General features: G+C 39.8%; 1 protein-coding gene and 1 long non-coding RNA gene across 3 annotated transcripts in view; both read right to left on the bottom strand.

The window, feature by feature from the left end:
• LOC140922676 (uncharacterized) overlaps nucleotides 1–14,233 on the bottom strand; it is a 65,065-nt gene extending 50,832 nt beyond the window's left edge. The window contains exons 1-12 of one of the 2 annotated variants that reach the window (XM_073372669.1): nucleotides 13,960–14,233; nucleotides 9,953–10,061; nucleotides 8,719–8,795; nucleotides 8,112–8,207; nucleotides 7,182–7,292; nucleotides 6,993–7,055; nucleotides 5,841–5,983; nucleotides 5,391–5,457; nucleotides 5,031–5,105; nucleotides 3,238–3,961; nucleotides 2,312–2,398; nucleotides 221–982 (exon numbers count right to left, since the gene is read on the bottom strand). In XM_073372669.1, coding sequence (XP_073228770.1) covers nucleotides 221–982; nucleotides 2,312–2,398; nucleotides 3,238–3,961; nucleotides 5,031–5,105; nucleotides 5,391–5,457; nucleotides 5,841–5,983; nucleotides 6,993–7,055; nucleotides 7,182–7,292; nucleotides 8,112–8,207; nucleotides 8,719–8,795; nucleotides 9,953–10,061; nucleotides 13,960–14,070 — 2,425 coding nt within the window. In that variant the 5' untranslated portion in view covers nucleotides 14,071–14,233. The remainder of the gene's footprint in view (nucleotides 1–220; nucleotides 983–2,311; nucleotides 2,399–3,237; nucleotides 3,962–5,030; nucleotides 5,106–5,390; nucleotides 5,458–5,840; nucleotides 5,984–6,992; nucleotides 7,056–7,181; nucleotides 7,293–8,111; nucleotides 8,208–8,718; nucleotides 8,796–9,952; nucleotides 10,062–13,959) is intronic. The other variant, XM_073372670.1, reaches the window with a different exon arrangement.
• Nucleotides 14,234–16,294: 2,061 nt separating this feature from the next.
• Nucleotides 16,295–17,805, bottom strand: LOC140922724 (uncharacterized). Its single transcript, XR_012164101.1, has 2 exons — nucleotides 17,680–17,805; nucleotides 16,295–17,322 (listed from the first exon to the last, which is right to left on the bottom strand). It is a non-coding gene; the product is annotated as an uncharacterized lncRNA (long non-coding RNA).
• Nucleotides 17,806–18,086: the final 281 nt, after the last annotated feature.

Raw genomic sequence — 18,086 nt, 5'->3', positions numbered from 1 at the left:
AAAGATTTTCACAAAAATTCTCCAGTACACACAAAAAGATTTGTCGCTGCAACTTGTCAGGCAACTTGTTGCAGCAACTTATCATACGACCCGCACACACGGAGCGATTAGTCGCCGCGAAGTGCTGCAGCGACATGTCGCATAGTGTGTAGCGACATGTCGTCCAGTGTGTAGCGACCTTCAAGAGGTGTAGGACTGAGGATATGGAGTGTTTTGTTACCTGTTCCAAGCAACACTTCATGAACCCCCTCTTGATCGGGCGAAATGCCACCCTCAGTAGTTGGTTTCTCCCTGTCTCCTTTAGGTGGCGGGCGTGGTGAGCCATGTGGTGCTCCTTTAGTTCCATTTTTGACTTCTAACTCAGTGTTTCTACTGTACGCATGCACAGAAGGAGGTGACTCCTTTTTCACTGGCTGTCCCCAATGTCCAACTAACTCATACGAGGGTTCCTTAGGAAGACCAGTACTTTTACCCTCCACAGAATTACCAGTATTTTTCACTTGAGGAGGACCAACAGCGATTTTGACCTCAACAGGCTCAACAGAAACCTCCATTTGACTTCCGGCTACCGGTATCCCTACCAAGCTGTAACTCCCGACCGGATTCCTAGGTGGCTTTTGAGGTAGCAACGCGTGCTGTCCTTTTCCTGATGGCACAGTCCCTGTATTAGGGTGTGGTACTATCGCAGGCTTCTCTATCACGTTAGAGTGTGAATGAACAGTGCCAGCTTCGACTAATAATGAGGAATCTGTTGGTGTATGCCCCACTTTGAAGCCGTCCCCAACATTAGCACCTGGGTCTTCAAATAACTCTGCAGATAAGAGGCTGCGTTTAGGACCAGCAGCTATCTTCTGTCTGTTAGGGACAGTCTTGAAACCTCTGTTGTCATGTTGCGCCCCTGTAGGCTGAAGTAAACTGTTGCCTCGCAAGACCATGTCATCTCGAACATTCGAAGGGCTAGAAGACCTAGAGTGGGGCTTAACTATAAAGAAAAAGACATAGATTCATGTAAAACTAAATATGAATTTCCAAATATTGTAACTGGCTGATTGTAAATTGTAATTGTAAATTGTAAATATCTTATTATCCACTCCCCTCAGGGCTTCTCAGGGATAATTTACAACACTGGTTGGGGGACTTTGCCAGGCTGCTTAGGTGCAGTTTACAAGTAATGAAGGAATGAGTAATGATGCCCCCATACATGAGTGTGAGTGTGATTCGACGTACCATTCAGGTAAAAATATACTTAGACATGTGTAGCCAGTATCTTGTAAACCTTCCCACCTTTAGCGTAATACTTTAAAATTTTTGCAGTCCGTATACTCAGTTAGTACCTACTTGCCTAGATATTTGTTGATTAAAATTTGTTAACTTGTTACCAATTAAACTATATCAGTGAAACAACTAGTATTTAATGATTTCCTGCAAACTTAATTTAAAAAAAAAATTCCCTCAAGACTGTATAAAAATTGTACCTTTCGCCACAATCCAACTCTGAAAAATCCCTAAATTCGCCAAGATTTCATGTGCCGAGAAAAATAGCCTGAGAAAATTGGCCGATATTTCGAGACGCCACCCACAGTTTCCTCGGGAAACCGTTGGAGGCGTAACAAAACGTCAGTTGTTGTCTCAGGCTATGAGGTACAGTCAAACCTCTTTAATATGGACACCAAAGGGACAGAACCAAGTGTCCACTTAACAGAGGTGTCCGTATTATAGAGGTAGGGAATGTATGAGTTTTGGCTTTTCTGGGACCAAACGGACAGTCGTAATAGAGAGGTGTCCGTATTATAGAGGTGTCCGTAAGGAGAGGTTAGACTGTACATTATCGTACATGTGGACGTTTCTAGACTATTACGTATTTTATACTACTACATGAGAAATTTCTGGAATTTGATTGGCTTAGAGCAGTGGTATTTCAGCTTAATTTGAAATACCTACATGTGAAAATTACAAACCTGTAGTGGTATAAACAAATAATAGCATGATTTGTACGTGATATTTCAAAATTGTCTCAAATTTCACTCGCCTAACGGCTCGTGAAATTACGTATAACAATTTCGAAATATCACCCGTGGTATTTATGCCAAATATCACTACAAATCATGCTATTACCTATATATACAAATATCACGAACAAATTATGCTGTTATTTGTTTATACTACTACCCGCAAAAGGTTTGTAATTTTCACATGTAGGTATTTCAAATTAAGCTGAAATACCACTTCTCTAAGCCAATCAAATTGCAGAAATTTCTCACGTAGTAGTAGTATTACATATTTAACTGCAGCTGACGAGCCTCTCAATTACCTTGAATATTCTCATATCTAGTGCAATCTCCTGAGGAGCGTTTATTCGGCAATGGAGGTGTATTGTTCCCAAGATCGATTAGCAAACCTGGTTTAATAAACAGATTATTTATCAGGTCATTTGTACAAGTTGCAAACAAAACCATATGCCATGAATTATTTTTAACACCCACATAGAACCAAACTGAAATGCGAGCAGCAACACGTGCTTCGCAAAAACAAAAGAAAGCAGCCTACGTCTTCAGATTGCTAGTCCCTCTTTATTTAATCTGTTATTGCTTTTATCAAACTTACAAGCAATTCAGCAGTTAGTTAATCTATGTTTAAAATTATGATACATGGCGCATTACCATTAGACTGCTTTCATGTTAGTCTGCTTCGGTTAAGATACGATGTTTAGAAATGATGTTTAAAAATAAAAATTACTGCGTTAGAAAAGATGTTATAAATTAGATTTAAATACTACAACTACAACCCTCTCAAAAACACATACTTTGACTTTGTTCCTACCTAGATGACTCTTAATAGTTAAAAAAGAATTTCCTTTTAACAAATCGGAGCGCTGATGGACAGAGGGGGGATAAATTGAGCGCACCCTCGGCCTCAGGTTTGTTAATCAGGCAAAACAGATTATTGTTGTTGTTGTTGTCAAATGACGTTTACCGATGGAAAATAAGCACTCTCTACCTTCACTCGTCTTGGTTCCCATTATCAATGCAATACAATTGGTTTTAGACTTGATATCCCTAGAGGTAAAAACGATTTGGAGCCACGCCCACAAAACGAGATTCTGGTACCGTTTAGGTGTATTTTTGCAATTTTCAGATAAGCACCCCCATAATTTTTGATAGGGGAAGTGTCTCCGGAGGAGGGGTTAGAATAAGAGCGGTAAGTTATCTACTCAGGAATGTTAATAGTTCCACATACCTTCAGGAATGTGTCTGGTTGGATTCTTAGCACCTTGAGAAGCCACTGGAGGGATCTCGTAATCACTGACTGTCCCTTTATTTCTAGTGTTAATCACAGTAGGCGGGCTTGCTGTCGATGATGGTCCAGGAAGAACTTCATAATCAGATATTGAAGAAGGTTTTTGTTGTCCAGACGTTGGAGATTGACCCTTAATTTCTCCACCATCAGAATTTTGCATTGGTTTATGAGGGACTGTTGGTTTCCCTGGAATTGCAGGCTTGTTTTCTGTAACTTCCATGGGTGATTTCCTTTTCTGCTCACTGGAGCTTAAAAACTCTACATTTACATAGTCTTTGCCTCCTTTTACATCAGGTGATGTCAGCATTTGCTCAGGAGAGGGTAGTGGAAGAGGAGGTCTTTTTGATGGATCAGGAGATGGTGGTGTTATCGCAGGTTTTTTTGACAATGATGGTTTAGGATCAAATTTAGTACCTGCTGGAGCTTCCACCGGTAGAGGCAACTTTTTCCTCGGCACTGATCCATTTTGCATGTCACTCTGTTTCCACCGATTAACACTTCTAATAAACTCACAGTTCTCATAGTTTGATTCCCCAGATAAGGTCTGTGACTTTGGAGACTTGGGCAGCTCTACATTAACGTATGTGTGGAACGTGAATTTCTCCTCTTCTATTTGCTCTTGAACAAGTTGGACTACAGCTTTGTAGACTAATTCATACTGCTCCTGTTTGGGAACACGTTAATATGATTATCTTCAAGGGCAAGTGTTATCAAGATTTAGTACAGCTAACCTTAAAATCCAACAGAAGATTTAGTATTGCGATTCAAATCTACCAATACTTGCTGGATCCTCAAAAAGTTGCTGTCAATAATCCCGGGAGGTGGGGGGACTCAATTAATGTTTATACGGGGAGGCTCCGCCCCGAGGTCCAACCCCTTACCCTTTTTAACATATGCCGTTTTTCACGAAAAAGGTACCCCTTTTGTATACCTTCTATTGACAAATGGTACCCCTTTCACATAGCTTGTTTAGAACTTTGCATCCCTTTTAACTGCTGTAAATACCAGTCTTTTAAATGGAATCACTCACAAAAATAGAACGTTTTCTCGAAATTCTGTGAAAATGTTTGTCTCCACAACAGAATTTTGTGACAGGACAAAATTCTGTTGCACAGACCAAGATTTTCACAACAATTCTCCAGTAACCAGGAAGCAATTTTTCGATGCAATGTAAAGCACAACTTGTCACCTGACCTGCAAACAAGAAGTGGATTTGTCACGATGACATGTTGCAGCAACATGTCACCTATCGTGTTCTGACCTTTAAAAAGTGCGTCTGGCTTTGGAAGGTTACATGAAGCAGGGTGCAAAGAAAGTCAGTTTTACAGCCTGCCATTCCGGCAAGATGTAGCTAGCATGTACTAGCCCACAAGTCATTTCAACTAGCCCCAAAACCCTTTTTGATTAGCAGGATTGATTACAATCCTTCTGTAATTTGAATTTCCCCAAAAAGCAGCACTTGCCTGTTGGGCAAGTTAAGAACAAAAATCACTAGCCTGATAGCAAAATCCATTAGCCCCGGGCCATCGGAAACGACTTTCTTTGCATGCTGCGTGAAGCAACATTACGTTACATTTTTTAAGCTTGATAGTGTTGCTGTAACATCATTGCCACACCAGCCTAAGGAAATGTAAAGACCAAGCTCTATGAAGTTCAAATCCTCTCCAGCAGATTTTTCATTTATTTTTTGTTTACTTAAAAACACTGCAAATTATTTCTGTTTTGTTAGGTACCTTGGTTTGGACCATAGCCATCCTTTGCTTTCTTAGGCTTGTTACAATATCATACACGCTAAAATTGTTTGTTTTCTGCAACACAAATAGCAGGAATTAGAATTTTAATCCTTGGAATAGAAAAAAAAAATTAAAGAAGAGAAAAAGTATTTTAAAAAATGGACAAAACAAGTTAACTAAGAAACGAATGTATAAATTGATTAATTGATTAATTTGTTAATGAATTTATTTAGGTGATGGAATGCATGCATGAACAGATGAGATGAATGAGGATGGATGGAGAGGAACAGAACAGAATGAGATGTTGGTAAGACACATAAAAGTACCATGTTAGTTTTTATTTTCTTAACTTGCACTTACTTGCATCTTAAGCAGATCCCAAGCATAATCTACAGCACAGATTGTTCCTGTTCTACCACATCCAGCACTGAAAGTCAAATTTTAAAGTATTTTGAATAGCAGACTCTTTTCATCAGTGAGACTTTAAAGGCAAGTACATAAAAGAAAACAATCCAAAGCAATGGATTGCCTCTATGCAGAAACATTGTGAAAAGAAGTTGGGGAGGATATAGAGTCCCAGGCGGAAAGAACATAATTATGTACATAGGCTAATGCAATGAGTGGAACTTCTCCAAGAAATCTAACATGAAACTTCAGTTTCAAAAAGTTCAGCTGCAATTTAGGAGGACTGTTTATGAGATTTTTTTGCATGACTGATTATAAAGTATGAGGAACATGACCTCTCAGTCCAAAAAAATAGAGGTACATGTAACTTTAATATTATTGTTAAGTAGCACTGATGTAACTGACCTGCAGTGAATTAAAACTTGTTGTTTTCTGTTGCCTTGGAGACTTTTAAGAGTTCTACTAATTTCAATGAGAGGAGTTGCTGACTTTGGGACGTCATGATCAGGCCATGCTGTGTACTGTAATTGGGTCACTGTCATTTCATCCTAAAAAAAATAATAAAGAATTATAATAGTTCAACAACAAATTTGATCAATTGTTATGAATGTCAATGATGCATGAACACGTCATTTGGTCCTATATCAAGGTATGAATGAATGATCGAGTCTTGTATTAATAGTACATGTAATATGATTGCAAAATTTTTTATCATAACAAACCCCTTATATTAATTTTTTTTTCTCACACACCACTGGTAGCCATGCCAAGCCGACCGCCGCAGCCTGACCATTATTTTAAACTCAAAAATGCTCACATATCATAACCTTAGAAAGGTAGGACACTAACAAACACTACAAAGTTGCACCGTACATTTAACAGCATACAAAACTGAAATCTTAGGGTGGGGGGTGGGAAGGTCAGTAATGACGGTAGCAACAAAAGCAACTGCCCGCCCTTCAGTCACATGACCTATACCCAGGCCCCCAGCAGTGTGTGAGAATAAAATTTTCCACTTAATTCGTTACACTCAGCCAGTGGAAAATTACCCTTGTTTTTATTAAATACAAGTTAATTACCTCGCCTGATTTACCATCCAAAACTCCAAGATAATAAGATTTGGAGGTCAGTTGTAACAGAGGTGATCATCAAACTAATAGTATAGTACAATGTACACATTTACTAAGACAACTAATTTTGGTCGCCCGGTTTAGGTTAGCACAGTGGGAACAGTGCTGGTCTGCCGAGCAGGAGGATGCTGCTTCAAACACTGGCCAGACCAACAGCCATGGGCTTTAAAAAAAAACATGTACGATCATGCTGGCTGCTTGTCATAAGAGTTTCCAACATCAATTTTCTCGTAACAACAAGATCAACAAGAGAAAAGGTTATGAGAATTACTCAATTGAGGACCAAAGGGAGAATACTTTGATCTTAAACCAAATTCTCTCAACTATTCTTAAAGGAAACGTATGGAGATCAGTCTGGACAATTTGTATTTGGATCTTGGAGCTTAAAGGGTTACGAGAATTAAACATAAGAAATATACCCGTGTACCTTCACAGATTTCATCTGCATAGTTCTGATAACAAAGCCTTCAGCAATGTCTTCTTCAGAGATCTGCAAGAAGGGACAGGGTCTCATAAATGGATGGACCAGCAAACAAATATTGCTACAGTGTATTTTATTCTTTGAACAAGGTGCAACAGGCAAACTGTTAAAATAATAACATGATATATTACTTACCAGTGAGATTTGCATACCAGCAAAGCTCATTTTCTCATCCTTACTCATGGGCCAATATCTTTTACACTTCAGTTTTCCCATCTCAATTTCTCTGCATACCATAATCACGATCTAGCAGTAAGATAAGAAAATTCAGATAAAATGCGAAAACTTAATAAAATCATTTATTAATACCTCTTTGTCAGTTACATGTGCTGTGATTATGGTCAATTTTGCAGGTCCTCAAGGCATGTTTCAAATGCTACAACTGTACTGCCATGCCTAACTTAAAGGAACAGCTTTAACTATCACAGCAGTAGCACAACGTTTCACGCCAAGTGGTGCTACTGCCATGAAACATGGCAAGTTTTGCTGTGCTACACAGCTGTAGCACGTCTTGGTTTTAACCATCGTGCCACTGCTGTGCTGGACTCAATTCATCAATAATACATATATTAGAATACATTTTAGAAGTTCACTAAAAAGCTTTGTATCCACACCAGTTATTTTATTTGACTGAGTTAAATTCCACGTTTGAAACCAAGTTGTGCTACTGCACTTGTGCTGAAGTCAAGCCAGCTTAGAACGGCAGCTAGCACAATGTGTGAAACAGGCCTTACTCCACTGGAGTACAATGCGCTAAATATTTTGAAAGTTTCCTTTTCTGTATGCCCAGTTAACTATACCTACAATGTAGCCAACCTCATTTTCTCAGTCTGTGTTGCAAGTTACAGATCTTCCTTTTATCCTGTTGATTTTTTGGCCTGTGCGCTTCAACCTTGGACAGCCGCGATAACATTGAGTAAAAACTCAGTCCATAAGATACAGTACAAACCTCCTTGCATTGCTTATAGTTAAGAGATATTTCTTTAAATACTAATGTAAACCAATAAAAACAATTCAATAACTACTAAGATAACAATAATATAAAAAGTTATACACATTATCCACCTGGCATCTATGAGAAGCGATCAACCTCCAAAAATCATCAACAGTTCTTGGCAGAGGTCCCTGTAAGGCTATGTATGCAGTGTTTCCATCCGCACCCTGAAAAATTGGTCATCACCAGTTAGCTATCAGCTGAGTCTCCAAACATACTGACACCTACATGTAACACTTACAGGACTGTGTTACATTAAAAAACTCAAGTACATTGCCCAAAAGGACAAAAATGAGAGTTATTGCAGCGTGCAAAGAAAGTCTTGTCCGATAGCCCGGGGCTAGTGGATTTTGCTATCGGGCTAGTGATTTTTGTTCTTAACTTGCCCGACGGGCAAGTGCTGTTTTGGGGGGAACTTTAAATTACAGACAGATTGTAATCAATCCTGCTAATCAAAAAGTGTTTTGGGCTAGTTGAAATGACTTGTGAGCGAGAACATGCTAGCTACAGCTTGCCCGAATGACAGGCTGTATAACTGACTTTCTTTGCACCCTGTATTGCCATGAGGATTACATTAATTTTGAAGCCACTGAGTGTTGCCTGGTGTACATCACATGACAAGACATCATTTTGGAAAGCTCAACAGTCTTCAGAGCTACAAGGGAGTTTTGGTCTTACCTTGATATAATTTCCATTCATGTAATCTGATCCTGGTACACCCGATAATGTTGGTAACATGACGCGATTGTAGTCAACTACAGAAACATTTCATGCAAGAAGAATTATTTTATTTAAGGGTTGATAATACAGTACATGTACATGATTGAAGATTAATAATTAATGTTGCTAAGAGAAATAGAAATGGAGAAATATTGACAACTGGCTGTGAAGTGAGAAAAAATGGAGGAAGCCCAGCAGTCTGAACCTGTGAAATCCAGGGTGCCCAGAACGTGATTTCTCCAAAAAAACAAGTTACATGTAGGTGCCAGGGGCTATGACCAGGCCCCACTAGACTGCAGCCTAAATAATTGATCTCAGCCATGGGCAGGAGAGTGCCAACGACAGACCTGTTTGGAGAAGACTTAGGCAGCATTCACACTTGGTGCCCAGGCACAGTGCCCAAGTCAGTACTCAATGGGCACAAATGTGAACACACCCTTTTTTTAGGTACCCACACTAGAATTCGGGCACGGTGCCGGTGCCTGAGTATAAGGTCAAGACCTTGTACACAGGCACAAAAGTAATCACTGGGTCCCTGTGTGCACACAATTTTTGTAAGTTCCGTGCAGTCCACTGCTTTCTTCTTGCCGCTAAGCTCATATTTCAAAGTGGCACCTGACAGGGCAAAATGGAGTAACTATGTACACAGTCATATATCAGGTACTCAAAGTGTGAACACAACACCATTTTGTGCTGTTACCCAGGCACTGGTTCCCAAGCACCAAGTCTGGACAGCCCCTTATCAAACTATACAAATGCTGAACCCATTGACTGAGCGCAGGTATAATAATGATGATGAGGAGGAGGATCAAAATAATACGTGATTTAGTGTGATTTCCAGTATGGGGTACAAGTAACTCTGAAGGTAAAAAGGAATTAAAACAAGCCAGATTGATTAATAAAAAAGCCTGCTTACAGGGCTCGAAAAAAACCTGAATTCAAGCTTGTCCTTTGGGGAAGCAGCTGTCACATTTTGCTTGCCAGGGGTCACTTCTTACTCATCACAGTGGATGGCCTTTGCCCATTGGACAAAAAAGCTTTGAAAGTTATTTGCCCAGTAAGAAAATCTACTCGTTCCAGGCTACCCAATGGGACTTTTTTTGAGCCCTGCTACACAACTGTACACTCAGTCCATCCCTGGACAGTAAACTGTTAGTAACTGTAGTGATGATGTTACAGAATTTATACTCACATGGCACAATATCTTTGTACCGATTTTTTGGTCGATTGCAGTCCATCTCCCCATGATTACATGAATAGTCAGGATTTTTCTTTAGTTGAGATGACAAAGCCTTTATTTGCTACCAAAATAAAAAGAAGGAACATCTGATAGATCAGCCTTACATGATTTCAGAAATAGGGCTACATAATATCACTTGGTAAATACTAACTTTCAAACATCTGTCTTATCTGTCTTTTGTACCTAACTAGTTTTCCTTAGTGAATTTGTATTTAGAGATACAGAAGACATACATGTACATGGTAACTAACAGAAGCACATTCTGGGCAACCATTTTCTGCAAGACAGTTAATCCCCACATTCTTAAAATTAAAGATCAAGGGCAAATGGGAATTAAGACCCAGGTAGAAAATTTCTACCTGGGTAGTTTATGCTCCTTAGCCTGAGAAAAAAGCCATCCTTTCGAGATGCTTCCACTGGTTTCCTGCGAAATGATGTCTGAGAAACAAGCGCAGAAATTCCATACAGAAGACGCCTCACTTCCCAGAACTGGGAAGTGCTTCTGATTGGTCATGCCGCATGGGAAATTTGCTCGAACCAATCAGAGGCACTATGCAGACCTGGGCAGTGACACGTCGTCAGATGTCGTTTTGCAGGAAAACCAGTGGAGGCATCATGAAATGTCGGCTATTTTCTCACAGGCTATATGCTCCTGTGAATTTGAAATCTTGGCTCTAATTTGTTTAAGGTGCTGATGTTCCAAGATGCTATGTATTGCTCTGTTGTTAACACTGATACTGGCTCATTTATTCATTTGATTATGGTAAATCAACACAAATGAGTACATGTGCTATTTAAAATACACTGTAGGTCATTCCAATGTTTGTAAAAATCTTTATTGATTGAAGCATCAATAAAGTTGCCTTTCCTTACGTTACACCTGGTTGATTATGGTAAAGTTTTGTGTTCTTCTGCAAAAGAGCTCAAGCAAAACTCAAATTAATGTTTCTCCTAAGGAAGAGTATATTCTACAAGTATTGACGGTTTCGTTGTACGTGGTAGATTCATAGCATTTACATTTGACCATTGTGACTGTTTGCCGTAATTTATAAATAATAGCTAGCTAAAACAATGTAACTACTACATCGACCAATCAGAGCTCCTGATCATATTCTGGACAGATTTTACATCATCAGTGTGGGATTTCTGTTTTTGAGGTGCAGACATCCCTCCTGGCAAAACATCCCTAGTGGCTAGGAGCGAGGAGAAAAGGCTGTTTTCGCAGGCAACTTAGGACCATGATGCCTATATCAGGGCTTGAAATAACTATTGGGCAGGCGCCGGACACATTGTCCGGTCAAACGTGATTTTGCTCGGACATAGGCATTTTTGGCCGGACAAATTTAATCCATCTTAACTAGTTGCAATAGAGGCTCCATTTTGTAAGTTACATGATCTGTATCATTTTCAGCAACAGCAACTCTAGTTACTCAAAACAAATCGAGTGTGCAAAAAATTAGAAGTTGTAGTTTTGGCGTGCAATCTTGAGCACTTTACAACACGCACAGCAGTAGCCAATTTGCAGTTGCGACTGACAACAGGAAATGTCATCAATTTCACAAACAAAAGTCCCTCTAGTTAATATCTTTTTTTGGAACATGATAAGACTGAATAAATTTCCATCATGATTGTCTCAAAATTGAATTTTCTTTGAAACCCCAAATGACCGGACAACATGTCCGGTCATCCACGGATTTGCTCGGACAATGCTCGATTCTGACCGGACATTGTCCGTTGACCGGCCGTTATTTCAAGCCCTGTATATGGTAGATGCTTCAAATTTTGGCTCATTTTACATGGCCGGCTACAGAAATTACTAGTTGTGGAACTGTTAGTGTGCTAGAGGTACACACTCACATCAAGTGGGTGTCCCTAGACACCACAGCCACCCCACCTCTACACAGATGCAGCTAACAAGGTGTTCACTCAGGGTTCGTACAATAAATTGCAACCATTTTTCAAGGACTTTTCAAAGACCACCTACAGGGTTTGAGCCAGGCCGCGCCATTGCGCCAATCCCGCACTGCAATTGGAATTGTCCCTTTAATAAACGGCCAAGGGGACAATTTGTCCCCTTCAAATTTTAGGGAAAAAACTCGAAAGGAAGCACACACAGATTTTTTTCAGTACAGAAATTGCAAGCTGAAACAGAACGTGGAAGTATATTTTATGGCACCTTTAAAGTTCATTCCAAAGTTACGTTTCAGTCACGCTCTACTGCTATTTGCTGATTCTTCGCGCGCTCGCGCAGCCGCGAAATTCACAAAAACACGAAAAATACCGCGAAATTCAGTAGAAATCTTATCAAATACATGTCTGTACAACATATTTGAAACTTATTTCAGCTATAGGGGCTATTTACTTGCCGTAAACCTGCAAATTTATCTTGGAACTTCGTCACTGAAACGCGCAAACAGATTATGTTGCGAAAAACTGGGCACTAGCCATGATGTTAAAGGCTTTGCCATTGGTTCATTTCTGGAGCGTATTTTTGTTGAAAGAGCAAATGATGACCTCTGTTAGAAAAACGTTAAAAAGGCTGGTCTGATCAGCGCAAAATCGATCGATTTCGAGCGAAATTTGCCTTGAAAATAACCACAAAATCGGCCGTTTTTTACCGATTGCTTTTCGGTGAAGTTTGCCCCGAAAACGCCCGCGAAATCGGCCGATTTTTCCGTGAATTTGTCCCTAAAAGTCCCGCGAAATTAGACTTTTTCTTCCAAGACCTATCAGAAGCCCTGCTAAGAAGACAAACCCCTTTGCATCAGCAGAAGGGTGTACAAATTTCTGTGCCCCTAAAAAATGAAAATGTCCCCCAAAATTTTAGCCAAGGGGACAAATTGTCCCCCAGTGATCAAATCCTAGCTCAAACCCTGCACCTACCAGGAATATAATTTCACAGGTTGTACAAAAATGCACATTCCCAGTCTATCATTAAGACCTTTAAGGCTTGAATTGTTTGCTTCACCAACATCTCTACATTTTTCAGTTCACTTGTCTTAAACTGATAGTTAATTATTGCATAAAACATAGAGCAATTTAAGTAAATAACCTTTAAATTCTCTGAGCTATGATTTATATTCTGTCTTGGACAAGCAAAAAGCATCAAAAAATTCTTTCCAGTTCACTACATTCAAAGTTGAAGAAAATTCAAGGACTTTTCAAGGACTTGCACAGAAATTTAAGGACCTTTGAGGAAAAAATGGAATCCACAGACTTTTCAAGGACTTCTCCTAAAATTCAAGGACTTTTCAAGACTGTGTGAGCCCTGTCACTATACAAAAGTCTAATTACCACCACTTAAAATCCCAATAAAATTGTAAAACTGTTTTAACTTAAGGAAATATTGATCAGCCCATTCACTCAGCAAGGCTATACCCAAATAGCTTCTGTAAAATTTGCAAATATATTCAAACTTGTGTGTTTACAGCGTTCATCCACAGATGAATGAGCATGAAAAGATCTATTCAATATTTTTAGAAATCCAAGGATAAGTTTGTTAATCGATAAGTCTCGCGAGGACAGCCCTAAACATGCAAGTCGAATGTATACATATTTACAAACTTGCACTGGACTCGTGTGGTCATTCCCAATTAAGTCCTATTGTGGAGACATTTGTAATGTCTGGGGATGAAAACCTGTCATGTGACAATATTCACATAAAACCATATCAGCTGTCCTTGGGTGCACAGCTGTTGAGTTTGTTTATCAGCATTTTTCACAAGAAAAATCACAATTAAAAAAATGATCTTATACACCCTTAAGTGACAAAAAGGTTAATGGTAAATATTGTGAAACCAAAATAAGCATGATAGCTAAAAGACTAATGTCGATCGAACTTTGTTTCGCTTTTGAAGACAAAAGCAAAGACCGCATACAGATAATAAGGAAATAACAACGATGGATTTTAAATCAACATAATTCACTCTGTTTTTACAGTATTATCACAAATTACATACCTGAAATTCTTTAGAAAAGCCGTTCTCTCGTTTAGGATTGCCAGAAGGATGTAAGCTTTCTGCATGGGCCAAGAAGGCTTCAAGTCCTTCGGGAACTTTCGGCGAATTCATGGCAATTTCATTACGAACACGAGTGGTTAAAATATTACATTGTGCGTTACTTAGCTTTTAAAATATCGGTGGAACTCCGCATCTCAGCGATCAAGCTTCATCTGAAACTAGTCCAACCGAAAAGAAACAAGAAAGTTCCTCCTGACCCCAAATTCTGACTCGCTTCACGATCGCGCCTGCGTATTACCCAGAATTCGACGGATAAAACGGAAGTGGTTGACCTGTAAATGACTTCCTCTCAACTATGAGGGATATTAAAAGTTCTCACAGTATCGGCCCTCGGTAAACATGATATTGAAAACCGAGGGCAATATACACTCACTTTTAAGATAAATCGGTTGGCAACTGTGATAAATTAAGCAGCGATCGGACGTGCGACCGCAAAAGCCTGCTAATTGGGGGAGAAAGGGGGGCGGTGATGGGGGTGGGGTGAGAAAGTAGGTATAATGGGCAAAATGAGCACGCTGCTGGATTTTACTGGTTTTCGGGTTTCTTGTTTTAGCCTGTACTTCATTAGGAGAGTGCTTATGTCGAAAGAGAAACCTGACAAGACAGATGAGGACCTTCTTTAAATGGAGGGGGTGGTGGGCCCGGGGCGGGGGTACTGCCATATATGGGCTATATAGGTATGTGCCGCTGTGAAGGGTATGGTTTTCGAGCAGTTTACTCTAGGATAGGGTATATAAATCAGAGCATTTGGCTCTAGCATAGGCTATCATTTTTCAGGAAACTGATCAGTTGGTTGAAGATTTTATGTAGACTAGGTACACAGCTACTCTAGGATAGGGGGATTTGGGGAATTTACTCTAGTACAGGGTAGCAAAATTCAGCTGAACTAGCTCTGGTAAAGGTTAAGGGTTCCGGGCTCCCAGCGGCACATCCCCACCCAGAAATTCCTAAAGTGCCCCCCCCCCCCCGGGGTGGTGGGGTACATGTGAGCTCTTCTTTGGATCTATACTCCCACCTCTTTGTTTTGCGTATTGGCGAGGAAGCTATATCTCTGTCAGTAATCTACCATTGTAATGCCCTTATCCTCATCACTGTTGCAGTTTTCATCCACCTTGCCATCATTCGTAACTATTTTTATCTGTTCTTGTCACCATTTAAGGCCATGCCACTTGTCGGAATTGAGACCCTAGTGAAGCCTTTCCGATCCTCAAGTGCATAGCCTAATTTGCCTAAGTATGAACAATGTAAGTTAAAACTTTTTTTCTCTAGGCTAATGCTGGTTTGGATGTTTTTATAAAACAAATTAAGATTGGTATAATTCCCAACGAAACTGCTAAAAAAACTCCTGTATATGCTTGTAAGTATGATGGAAAAGTTGATGTAAGATAAGGAGTCACTGAGAGCCTAATTCTATCCTCCTGCTAAAATTATTGTTTTGGCAAAAAGAATCTGGCGATTCCCAAAATATCTCTGAAGGAGACTCTATCCTGGGATCAACCAGTCACCCCTCATAGAAAAACCTCCATTGTGCCATAAAATGACCACAAAGACCACAAAAAGACTTGTCCTACCCCTGCTTGTCAAAAATGAAACAGCTGTCCATGGTTGATACTGAGCACAGCTATGGCTGTGTGCATAAAGTACCTGCTATCACCTGTTTTCTGCCCCTGTAACCTTCTTCCCTTGCCCTGATCTCCAGGAGAGTACTTTTTTAGCAGCAGTATAGTTGTTCACTTTTCCCTGTGACATGCACACATCCACCCTAAACCTAAATACCAAACGCTTTTTGAGCTTTTATACAAGGAGAGCACAGTTTTTATTCATCATTTTTACAATATAGTTCATTATGGCATAAGGCTACTTAGAATAACTCCCCGAAAATCTCACAAACTGAAAGAGTTGTGCTTCAAGAAAAGCTACCTCTCCAGTGAAAGAAAGTTTGTAGCAATACCATCATTGAATCTTCAGTTTGAAAGTTAATTCAGTGATTCCAAGAGACAAGAAAAGATCTACTCATGGCCACTTCACTGTATGAATTCAGTATAGGTACAGTGGAACCTCAATACAAAAAAGTGCCAAGGGATTGGCAGACTTTGTTCACTATAACGAGGTTTCGTTATATCAGAACCTAGGTATAAGGAACAGGGTGCAAAGAAAATCATTTTTACAACTTGCCATTCGGGCAAGCTGAAGCTAGCATTTACTAGCCTAGACGTCGTTTGAACTAGCCCCAAAAGCTTTTTGACGAGCAGAATTGATTTCACAGTTCTTCCTCTATTCGAATTGCTCAAAAACAACACTTGCCCATCGGGCAAGTTTAAAACAGAATTCACTAGCCAGATAGCAAAATCCACTAGTCCCGGGCTATCGGACACTACTTTCTTTGCACTCTGAGGAACCTCTATATAGCGAAGTCCTAGGTTTAATGAACGATTGATTATTGCCCAGTAATAAAAGAGTTATCATTACAATCACAGTTAAAATAAAATTACATGTCAGTATACAGTGGGGTTTGCAGCATTGCAGTGAGTGACTAATGTTTAATGTGGTGATGCATAGCAGTCCTTTTTATCTCAACTAATGATAGGCTGATTTAGCAACAGGACGGGAACGTCAGTTGGCGATAGGAAAGCACGGGGAAAGGACAAAACACGACGCCCAGTGCCCAATTTACCGCTCTGCCATTGGTCAAGCCAGTTGTTTGATTTGCGCGCACCATTGTCAACAGACGACTCCCATTCTGTTGCTAAATCAGCCTAATATTGTTATGTCCCAATAATCCAATGTCTCTCTCCACATGTGTTGCATTTAGTAAAATACAATAAATATAAGACAAAGTTGACGTTTGGTTTCTCTGAAAATTTGCTGTTCTACCATTGTTATATGATTCATGGCAACAAAGCATGATATCACTAGAGAAATGTGACTAAAAACCCTTAAATCCAGGCCCTACATGCAGGTTATATTCTACAAGGTTAAAAGTGCATTTTTGCATTATTTACTAAAAGAGAAGATATATGTAGCTTGCAACTAATTAATCAGCCAGCGTTCTGGATTAGGTCACTCTCTGCCGCGCTGTTCCTTCTTCTCCATTTGCATGGCTAATCACTCCATAAGAAAAGCCCATTTGTTTCTGCTCTGTAGAAGACACTAGTGACCCGTCAATGTCTGTAGTAACTGGTGCATATTTCTGTGATTTACCAGGTACAGAGTTTGTCTGATCCAAAGCCTTTGGAGATTGCTGTGCTCGTGTATCTGATCTGGAAAATGCTGAAGATATTTTCCGGGCCACATAGCGCCCAGCTATGAAGAAAAAATTGAATTAAAATTCGAGTTGAGTGTAGCCAGAAAGTCATTCCTGCTGTCACAGTCTGATATAGGATAAACATACATGAACTATGGCTACTTGTAACTTTCATTCGAAACAACTGACTTGCATAAAAGAGGTTTATGGGTGTAACTGTTTGTTGACAGTTACTAGGTAGTTAAACCTTAAAACTCTTCAAGCCCATGAATAAAAATTTCAATCTCGAATGCTTCACATTATTACAAGCACCAAAGGTTACCAGCACCTCAGTGTCGTGACGAGAGAAAGAACAGCCTAGGTGTCGCATTCTTACCTAGCAAAACCATTAAGATAAGGTTCTACAAATAGCTTACCGTTAATTATTAATCACACCATTCTTTGAAATAACAATATTCGGTTCCTTAATTGATTTCCTTTACCCTTTGGCGTACGTTAAATCTTCGTTTTCTTCAAGAAAGTTCAAGAAATAATACGTTGTCATTCCTTGGTAACCACCCGTATAAAGGAGACTGGGCCCCAGCTAGGACCAAGAATTACAACTTGACAACCCGTTCCAGAAAACTAAGTGCAAGGTGTCAACAGACACATACCGTACTTGATTTGTTCAAACGTCAGATTTACAATTTTGACACGCAGGTAACTAGTGCTTATCTGGGTGGGCCATGTCAGAGGAGTTACACAACTCACAATCCCCTAGCCTGCGTAGCAAGCGTTTCTGTACGGTTTAGGAGAAAAGAACGAGGAACGAGAGTCAAAGACC

Source organism: Porites lutea, chromosome 13, assembly GCF_958299795.1.
Source record: "Porites lutea chromosome 13, jaPorLute2.1, whole genome shotgun sequence".
NCBI lineage: Eukaryota > Metazoa > Cnidaria > Anthozoa > Scleractinia > Poritidae > Porites > Porites lutea.
Note: the sequence above shows the minus strand (reverse complement) of the source record. Positions and strands in the feature narration are given on the sequence as shown.